General features: G+C 39.3%; 2 protein-coding genes across 3 annotated transcripts; both read left to right on the top strand.

The window, feature by feature from the left end:
• The first annotated feature begins 1,821 nt into the window (after positions 1-1,821).
• LOC103463208 (zinc finger protein OZF-like) lies at positions 1,822-10,216 on the top strand. 2 transcript variants are annotated; one of them, XM_017304307.1, is made up of 3 exons: positions 1,822-2,063; positions 4,085-5,290; positions 8,493-10,216. In XM_017304307.1, exons 1-2 carry the CDS (start codon positions 1,892-1,894, stop codon positions 5,287-5,289), a joined length of 1,377 nt encoding a protein of 458 aa, XP_017159796.1. In that variant the 5' UTR covers positions 1,822-1,891; the 3' UTR covers position 5,290; positions 8,493-10,216. The 2 variants fall into 2 exon arrangements, with proteins under 2 accessions (XP_017159796.1, XP_008404658.1); XM_008406436.1 differs by lacking the exon at positions 8,493-10,216 and having other exon boundaries at positions 4,085-6,188.
• On the top strand, positions 6,605-10,155 carry LOC103463204 (zinc finger protein 223-like). The gene is made up of 2 exons (XM_008406429.2): positions 6,605-6,926; positions 7,719-10,155. The coding sequence occupies exons 1-2, from the start codon at positions 6,755-6,757 to the stop codon at positions 8,489-8,491; spliced, it is 945 nt and encodes a 314-aa protein (XP_008404651.1). The 5' UTR covers positions 6,605-6,754; the 3' UTR covers positions 8,492-10,155.
• Positions 10,217-10,420: the final 204 nt, after the last annotated feature.

The raw sequence follows: 10,420 nt of genomic DNA, 5'->3' as shown, positions 1-10,420 counted from the left end.
AGAATCTGAGGTATAGATATTAGGATCCAGTAGGTGGCAGTAGAGCAACAATAATGGATGCAAGCTGCTGTTGAAATCTAAAGAAGAAGAAGAAGAAAGAGCCCATTTTCATTTAGCACATTTAGCTAGTAGCAACATGAAGGATCAGCACTTTGTTACAGTTCCCGTTCAGAAACTAATCAGTTCATTTAAATCTGAACTTGGAAACTTTTTATTTTCAGCCGTAATAAATGTGATATTCAGTCGACCTGTTCTGACCCAGATGTTGGCTGTCTGCCCCTCTGCTGCTGCTGCTGCATGGTGTGGAAAACCTGGAGCAGCAGAGAAATCTGAGGCTTATAGTCCGGAAAATACGATATTTATTTCATAAATAGTGTTAATATTTATTTCCTGGATTTTTTTCTGTGAAGAACCCAGAGAGGATTATTTCATTGTTCTTTCTGGAAAACAATACATTTTTACATTTAGGCTCTCCTGCAGTGTTTCTGTTCCAAACTGACTCCGAACCCCAGCAGAGAAACGTCTTGTGGCCCTCAGGAAAAGGTTTGGGGCCCCTGGTTTAGATGGAAACATGACTAATACGCTTTTTCTCTTTTTTTTGCTACATTTTAAAATTTCATTCAAAATTCACAGGAATTGGCTGAACGATGGTGATGTAACAAAATATCTACATCATCAGATCGTTTGGTCCTTCAGTCTAAGCTGTTTCCAGGTTTTAGTCCATATTTGGTCATTTCCTTTTGCTCTGGCTCCACTGGACCCGGCAGAACCCAGACAGGCCAGCCTGAGCATCGAGCTTCATAAATCACTCCCAGAACTGGGGTCAGAGGTCAAGCTGCACAGACTCCACATCACTTAGTTCTGGTTGAACTGAATAGTTTTTATTTATTTCCTTTAACATTTTCTGGGAGTTTTTCATGTTTTAGGTTATTTTTCTGATGTGCAGTTCTTCATCTGGGTTAGTGATTCTATTAAACTTTAACTTTTATGTTAAGTTTTGATGTTTTTGATCTTTTTTGTTGACCTCTAACCTTTAAATCCTTTAGAACAAACTCCTGTTGGAGCCTGAACACGTCAGCTGCTGGCATCGAGCAGCTGGAGCCTCAGAGTGGAAAATGTTTCTGTTGCAACATTTCTTATTTAAAACTGAAGGTACTTTTGGTTTTAATGATGTAAATGTTATGCTTTTAATCTTAAGTTTTCTCAATCGAAGCAGATTCTGCTCCTGAATTTATTTAGTGAAGCATTTCTGCACATCAACCTCATTTATTATTCATCTTTAGGGTTATAAATTCCTCATAAACAGACTCTCTAAAACAACCTGCACAGCACCAAACTGCTGGGTGAATATTTATCGTTTTTAAGAACAGAAATGCAGAAACTTCACTGACTGAAAAGTAAAAATGTTTAATTCTCACCTTGCTTGAGATTAAAACCTCTTTTTACTTCTCTTTACTATTTTTATAAATTATGGATGAGTAAAATGCAGAGTCACTGTAGTTTTTGTGCTGAAAAGCTACAATTAGGCATCTGAGGTTAAAAATATAATTGAGCCACAAATTTCCCATTTGTTTTTTGTTTTTTGTGGTTAAGATTAAAAATTGTTGCAACGTTTCAGTTTAACGTCCAACATGCAGAGATTTAGAATATTACATGTGAAAATTAACTTGCATATAAATATTCTTGGTTATTTCTTACATTTATAAAAAAAAATTATTTATTTGAAACATTTTTTTCCTTTCATTTTCTTTGCCTGTTCCCTCACGGCCCTCCAGCAGGGGGCGGTGAAGCGCTTCTGCTTTCTGACAGAGAGCAGCTAACTTCCGGTTAGCTTCGTTAGCTCGTGTGTCTCAGGCCGTGTCCAGGTGTGTTGTGAGTCTGCGCAGCAACAATGTGTTCCGTTGAGCCTCTGAGAGAGTTTATCAGAGAGAGACTAACTGCTGCTGCTGAAGAAATCTTCACCCAGCTGGAAAAAACCATCGTCCAGTACGAGGAGGAGATCGACCGGCAGCGGAGGCTGCTGGACCTCAGCTGGAGACCCCGGGTCAGCTTACAGCGAGCAGGTTCGGTACCGGTCGGGTTCTGCTGGGGGACGGGATCAGAAAGTAAAGATTATATAAAACATGTCAGAATATTACTGGGCTGGCAGCAGAGCCCAAACAGCGTCCTGTTAGAAATATGTTAGAAATGCATCAATATTTATTTGTGACTCGGTGAATAAATATTATGTTTATTTTAAATTATTTTTTATTTTGCTTGTTTCATCCTTTTACTGTTGGACTTTGTGCCTGGAATAAAGATGTGATGATATTTAAAGTTGCTGCTATTGGAGCCGAACTGTGACAAAAGTCCAACACGTTAAATATATTATAATTCAGAATTATTTTTTTAGTGTCTTTGCTTTATTTGGCAGCTCCAGGTCGAACCCTCCTTTAGAGGTCCAGGTTCTGCTGAACTGACCTCATTACAGCCTCTGGTACCTGCAGGTCCAACAGAACCGGCTCAGTCCATATGTATGCTGACATCATTCAGTCTCACGATGACAGAAAAAACCTTCTTAAAGGGACAGTGTCCTCTAAAATCATGTTTTTCCCTGCAGTGTTGCCTTGATTCTTTCAAGTTTGAGAAATCCTTTAATCTCCATGGCAACCATTCAGCCTGGGTGGACCTAGCCCCGCCTTCAAGGCTCAGCTCCTCCCCACTCAGCTCCTTCAGACTAGCCAGCAGCAATTAGCAAACAGCTGGTGGAGCTGCTGGTAATATAAAAACATTAAAGGGTTAATAGAGGAGCCATGTTGGGATGAGTTAATGGAGGTGGAGCTTCTTAAAGCGACAGAGGCCCAATTTCAAGGAGTTAAATCAAGAAGTAACATTTCTTTATAGTCATATTTGATATTTGTATGAAACAACAACTTTTTAGACGTAATTGACATGAAAAAATGTTATTTGTGTCGGTCTGAATCACAGCACCAGGTCAGAAGATCCAGAGATGGAAACCAGAACTTTTCTCAGTGATTTCTAGATATGGATCAATTTTAGGGGTAACATGGTGACCTGTTTGTTCTATAAGATGTTTTTTTGTGATTGGCCCTTTAAAGAAAGCTGTAGGATATAAAGACATGAGAGGAGCTTATCTGATCTATTATTTCGTCTAAAGCTTTTTTGCTGATATTGATTGGAGGATCATTGATTGTGATGGAGCGAGAGGAATGGAGAGATTTTAAACTACTGAGAAGAAACTAGAATGGAGCTTATTAATGATGAAGATATGAATTTCTATCGAGGAGACGGGTCTTTGTGTTGTTCTGTAGAGCTCTGGATTAAACCAGAGAGCCACAGTGAGGAAGTAACACTAAGAAAAGAGCATCAATTTGTTAAAGAGTAAAGATTACATTAAAATGGAACAAGTTGTTTACAAGTTGTCTGCATTGTTTGATCTATTGTAATATTTTCTCTCAAGTTTGGAGTAATCAAAGTCGACGTTTATTAAAAGCAGTGGGACGTGACGGAGCTGCAGGGAGTTGATGTGATATTTTAGCACCAGGTCTGGAGTCAGATGGTCCTCAGGCCGTTTTTCAGGCCGTCGCTTTCAGGGTCAGGATGAATGTAAAATCCAACCAGTACTGGGAGGAATGTGAATATTTCAATAATTAGGAGTTGACTTATTCACACTAATATAATCATTTTGCTGCTGCCAGCAGCTGGAACAAAGAAAACCACAAATCAGTTACTATCAACATTCTTTTTTAAATATTTTTATTGGTTTTTAACATACAATCAAACATGAGGGCTCGGGCCGACAGCAGGCGGTTCTACTGATGAACTTTACAGACACTGTATGGAATCACAAAGAGGAAAACTCCCAGGTGTCTGACAGTGATGTGGAGCCAAACACCTTTATATAAAATCATCCTGTCAACGTGTTTGAAGGGATCTGATGTTATAGAGAAAACTGAACAGATCGGAATGTTGTCAGATTCCACCTTAGTCTCATTGGCTGTTGAATCATGTAAAGACGCTTGAAATGATTTAAGTGACCATTTCTTTCTTTACAGTCACATTACAAGTGATTTTGTTTGTCCAGAACTCCCAGGTTGTGATGCCTGTGAGGAGAAGGACGTCCAGACGGGTCAGCAGTCTTCAGGCAAACAGACTGACTCCAGTTCGGACCAAGAGAAACCAGACCAATGGCAGAGGAAGACGGAACAAAGAGACTCTGTTCCCCTTCAGATGAAAATTGAACTGGAGGAACCAGAACTTCTGCCGTTAAAAGAGGAAGATGATGAGATCTGGATCAGTCAGGCTGAAGAGCAGCTGGTTCTGAATCAGCAGACTGATTCTCTCATGAAGGACGGAGAACCAGAACCAGACGGAGACCAGCGCTCGTCTCAGAGCCATCATGAAGCTGAGAACCAGAACCAGAACCACGATAAAGAAAAAAGTAGAAATGAAGTTTTGAAACCAAATAATGGTGATGAAACCAAACTAAAGAGGCACAGAGTTGAAAAAAGGGCTTTTTGCAAATTTTGTGGTAAAAGTTTTAACCAGTGTTACTTATATGACCACATAAGAACTCACACAGGTGAGAAACGTTTCTCCTGTAAAACCTGTGGAAAGGGTTTCATTCAAAGTTATCAGTGTACTGTTCACATGAGAACTCACACAGGAGAAAGACCTTACTTGTGTCAGACGTGTGGGAAAAGCTTTATCCAAAAAAATAACTTGGTTACTCACATGAGAATTCATTCAGGTGGGGCACACCATCCATGTGACATTTGTGGGAAAGATTTCTCTCGCAATGATCTGTTAGCCTCTCACATGAGCACACACACAGGAATTAAACCTTTCTCATGTCAGACCTGCAAAAAGAGCTTCAGTCGGAAAATTTATTTAACTCGTCACCTGAGAACGCACACAGGTGAGAAACCATTTGAGTGTCAGGTCTGTGGGAAAGCTTTTATCCAAAAAGATAATTTAATTACTCACACAAGAACTCACACAGGTGAGAAGCCGTACTCTTGTGAGACGTGTGGAAAAAGTTTCAGTGACAGGAGTAATTTAAAGCATCACATGAGGACTCACACAGGGGAGAGGCCTTTCTCATGTCACATCTGTGGGAAACGTTTTATTCAGAAGAACAACGTAGTAACTCACATGAAGGTTCACACAGGAGAGAAACGCTTCCCCTGTGAGGTCTGTGGTGTGTGTTTCTCTCGCAGTGCTAATCTGACTCGCCACATGGCCGCTCACTCAGAGGACAAACCTTTTACGTTTCAGCCGCCGGAATGAGGCTTCAGCCAGGTTTGTCATTTCAAATTCAGTGTTTGTGTTCATAAAGGCTGGGAGATGTAATTTATTTGCTCTGATAACAACGAAATAGTTGAGAAGTTAAAGTTAAAAAATTTTGACTTCATAGACTGAAGATCCTAAAACTCCATTTTTAAAGGTGAATGTATTTAACAATGCATTTGTTTCAATATGTAATTATATGGCAATAAAATAGTTCATCTGGCATCTTCCACAATGAAAATACAAATAAAAAAAGAGGAAATACATAAAAGGTGAAATAATATACAGAATATAATCTTAACTGCATTTTAGCACCTAGTGAGAAATGTTTAGGGTTTGAGTTTACATGTTTTATTTCTCATTTCTAAAAACCTTCACTCTGGAGACGAACTTTCACATGTTTTTTGTATTTCCATCAAAAACATTGTTACCAAGGAAACGAGGCCAAAACATAATATTAGTGTTTTGCTGTGATGTCATCTGCTGATTATTCCCTGTGAACTTCAGAGGTCAGACTTATTGTTGAAGTTTTTTCAAGTGAAAGTCAGTTTTAGGATTCACAGTAAATTGTCACTGAGATATTTATTCATTGATGTTTATTTATTAAAACATATTAACACGGGTTTGATTTAAAAAACTAGATCAATTGTAACAACGCTGCTTGTCAAAATTGTGGATTTTTAGACATAAATGACAGGAAATTTTTTTATTAATTTGTGTCGGTCGCTATAAATTGAGCTTTTCTGAATCACGACACCAGGTCAGAATATCCAGAGATAGAAACCAGAACTTTTCTCAGTGATTTCTGGAGAGAGACGATGTTTTATTTTATGAAGTTTCTGCAACAAATCAGGTTTTTATTATAAACTACAACAATAAATCAACCTGAAAACAGGATACATTTGTCAGAGTTTCTTGGTGTGTCACAATAAACTACTGCTATTAACGAAGCAAATAATGAATCTGGACTCAGCAGAACCGGATCTATTCTGTTTTCATCATCAGTGCAGTGAAGCCTGGTGTTAAAATGTAATTGTTTGTGTTTGATGGTGAATAATTGTTATATTTTAACAATGAGTTAAAAGTGAAATAACTTTAAATATTTTGATAGGACACAAACTATATAATATTGTATCTAACATTAAAAATTGTAACTTATGATGTGTGATGAGATAAAAAATATCACAAAAGATAGTTTTGGTTTTATAGGAATAACTTTAAACCACGTTTAGCTCTTTGAGTTGTTTCTACATTTCGGGAAATTTTTAACAAAATATTTCTATTTATTTCTGTTTTCTTTTGACGATCATGTTTGAGCTTCACTTCTGTCCAGCAGGTGGCAGCAGCAGGCTGCGTTTCACCGCCGTTGAAACAGGAAGCAGTTGCGTCGGTAGCTTCCGGTTAGCTTCGTTAGCTCGTGTGTCTCAGGCCGTGTCCAGGTGTGTTGTGAGTCTGCGCAGCAACAATGTGTTCCGTTGAGCCTCTGAGAGAGTTTATCAGAGAGAGACTAACTGCTGCTGCTGAAGAAATCTTCACCCAGCTGGAAAAAACCATCGTCCAGTACGAGGAGGAGATCGACCGGCAGCGGAGGCTGCTGGACCTCAGCTGGAGACCCCGGGTCAGCTTACAGCGAGCAGGTTCGGTACCGGTCGGGTTCTGCTGGGGGACGGGACAGAGACAGTTTACAGCTCAGGGTCTTTATTTATGAGTAAAACTGATTATAAACCGGTCAGGAAAAGATTCCCGCCTTGTGGAAACTTCTGTCAGAAACATTTTGATAAAATCATTAAACCTGATTCTGGTTCTAAAGCTCCGAGTTTAGAGAATAAAACGAATTAAACCTAAAATATATAATATTACTGAGGAACATCTCGGTGCTGCCGAACCTGGGATCCACTCGGCAACCTATTGGAAAATAAATCAGGATTTGTAATTTAAAGACATGGGTTGTTTCTCCTTTACGCTCCCGGTTTTTCTCCTGACAGCAGCACACAACATTCCAGACGATTTTCCTGCAGTGGCAAAAATCCCCCAAATAAATAAGTTATTGAAAATATTAAGTGTTGAAATTTGAATAAATTTGGAAACTAGTTTTGTAATTTAAAAACTCGCATCAACCTGGCCTCAAGTTTTTGGTTAGCAAAATATTAAACATTACTGGAATAACAGGAGACGTAATTTAATTGTAATTAAATTGGAAATAGTTACCAAGTTTGTGTGAAGACCAAAGTGTTTAGATCTGCTAATTATTTGGACAGAACCTCTTTAGTCTAAGCTAACAGTAAAAGCTCCTATTAGCTTAACAGCAGGTTTCCATGTGGTGGTCAGGAGTTGAACTGTTGCCTAAAGTTACATGAATATTGGCCCTCAGCATCGGCTTTCTGCAGGGGATCCTTTCAGTCACATTAATGAGGATTTTGTTTGTCCAGAACTCCCAGGTCAGGAGAAGGACGTCCAAACGGGTCAGCAGGATTCTGGCAAACAGACTGACTTCAGTTTGGACCAAGAGAAACCAGAACAATGGCAGATGATGGAGGAAAGAGAGGAATCCGACCCACCACAGATGACACTTATTCTGGAGGAACCAGAACTTCTGCAGCTGAAGGAGGAGGACGGAGAAATCTGGATCAGTCAGGTTGAAGAGCAGCTGGTTCTGAATCAGCAGACTGATTCTCTCCTGAAGGACAGAGAACCAGAACCAGACGGAGACCAGCGCTCGTCTCAGAGCCATCATGACGCTCAGAACCAGAGCCACGATGGAAACTCGGGTCCAAGCAGAGCTGAAGGTTTGAAACAGAGCAGCAGAGGTAGAGCTAAAGGAAAGAGGCACAGAGTTGGGAATCGGGCTTTTTGCCAAATTTGTGGTAAAAGTTTCAACCAGTTTTATTTATATAATCACATCAGAACGCACACAGGCGAGAAGCGTTTCTCCTGTAAGATCTGTGGGAAAGGTTTCATTCAAAGCTACCAGTACACTGTTCACATGAGGACTCACACGGGGGAGAGGCCTTTCTCATGTCACATCTGCGGGAAACGTTTTGTTCAGAAGAATAACGTAGTAACTCACATGAAGGTCCACGTAGGTGAGAAAGGCTTCGCCTGTGAGGTCTGTGGTGTGTGTTTCTCTCTCAGCGCTGATCTGACTCGCCACATGGCCGCTCACTCCGAGGACAAACCTTTTACGTTTCAGCCGCCGGAATGAGGCTGCAGCCATTTCTAACTCCTCACAGCAGACAGAGGAGCAAATCATTTCAGCTGGTTACTCTTAAATGCTTCAGGTTAAAATGAAGAAACTTTCCTGCTATGAGAGTAAAACTCCTCTGTTGAACAGCAACATATTAAATTCATGTACTTTTTATTTCAGGGCAACAAAATGAGTGTCTGTCTGGGATCCTTCACTTTAGGATAAAAGTCTTTAGAGGAAACAAATAAATGAAAAGGCAAACTACATGAAATAAATATGAATTCAATGCATCAAGTCATTTGAAACTAATGATCAAAGTTGAATTTGTGTTGGCAGAGAAACGGCGGCCAGGTGTGTTTAGGTCACGTGATGCAGTGAAGGATTGTGGGTCGTTAACTGACAGGAACATGCAGACATGGACTTTCAGCAGCTTCACTGTTTGGGGAAAAACCCTTTAGAAAAAGGTTTTTTCTTTAATTGTGTAAGTTTCTGGATTTAAAATCCTGTTTGACCAAATGAGTGACGACGTTCCACTTGATACTGAAACACAAACACAATTAATTTGTTTTCCATTAAAATTATGACGTGATGATCGCAGTATTTTAATATGTAAATAATATCAGCACATTCTGAACTCTAACAATCATCATTTCAGGCTTGAATCTCTGGCTGCATGCAGAACATCAGATTATGATGGTCAGATTATGATGGTCAGATTATGTAGCGTCTTATTCTGAAGGTTTGTTCATATGTAGGATTTCACTGTTTTGCTTGTTTTTTACAAAGTTTTGCTTCTGTTAGTTTCTGAAGTTTCTCATGTATCTTTCTGTCACTTTGAGTTCATGTTTCATTCAACAGGTTTGTTCTGTAGAGATTTGGACTCTTTCTGTTTCAGTCGGTTTGATCTGCAGTTCAGTCTTTGGTTACTCAGGTTAATGAGTTAACTAGTGTAACCAACTGGTAGGCGGACACTTAGTGATTAAAGATGCAGAATAAAGCAGTAAAGACAAACAATGATCAGTGTATTAAAATAAATTAAAGAAGGTAAGTTAAGTTTCAAGTTCGACTCAAAAGCTGCTGAGTCTGAATTCAACCATTTCATCGAGAATTTTGTCCTTTTATTTGTCCTGAGTTTCATAAAATGTTTTTTTTAATCATTTTTAAATGTATTTAAATCGTGTCCCTGGTTCCCACAGCTTGTTTTGTTGGGTTTCTCTCTGATGATCTCAGATTCAAACTGTTGATGATTAAAGACATGAAACCAAAACCATTTCTGACGTTGAGTCTTCAAAACTGAACTTTGACCTTTTGTTTAAACAGCCAAGACCAAATGTTTTTGATTCCAGATGAAATAGTTTTGTCTCTTAATCTGAATGAAAGAACAGTTTTCAATGGACACAAGAAGCTTCAGGAAACGTCCTGACGTCTCTTCATGGTCAGACCTCTGTGTTTGTTTTCATTAGTTATTGATTGAACCAGCAGCTGTTCATTTGACTCCTTATCAAATATTCATATTGAAGCCAGAAGCAGCGAACGGAGCGTCTGAACTCTGGATCTGTTGTTCATGACAATCAGATGAAACTGAGATAAAACGTCTTTTCTGTGAGCCTGTTGCTACACCTGACTGCAGGTGGCGCCGATGGCCTGAATACACTTTTCTTTATTAAATACGTTTTAATATTTCCTCGTGTCAGAAACCTGGTGGTGTTTGCTTGTTTCTACACTAAAGTCAGTCTGACCTGATCTGTGTGAATTATTTATCGGTACATGAAGAAATTTACAGGATTCATTCTATGTAGTTATTATCTATACTTTGGTCACTCAGGCTCTCATGGTCTCTGAATGACCCAGCAGAGAGAGAGAGTGTGTGTGTGTGTGTGTGTGTGTGTGTGTGTGTGTGTGTGTGTGTGTGTGTGTGTGTGTGTGTGTGTGTGTGTGTGTGTGTGT

The sequence above is a fragment of the Poecilia reticulata genome, linkage group LG4, assembly GCF_000633615.1.
Source record: "Poecilia reticulata strain Guanapo linkage group LG4, Guppy_female_1.0+MT, whole genome shotgun sequence".
Classification (NCBI taxonomy): Eukaryota; Metazoa; Chordata; class Actinopteri; order Cyprinodontiformes; family Poeciliidae; genus Poecilia; species Poecilia reticulata.
The sequence above is the reverse complement of the archived record's forward strand: the minus strand, read 5'-3'. Positions and strand labels throughout refer to the sequence as shown.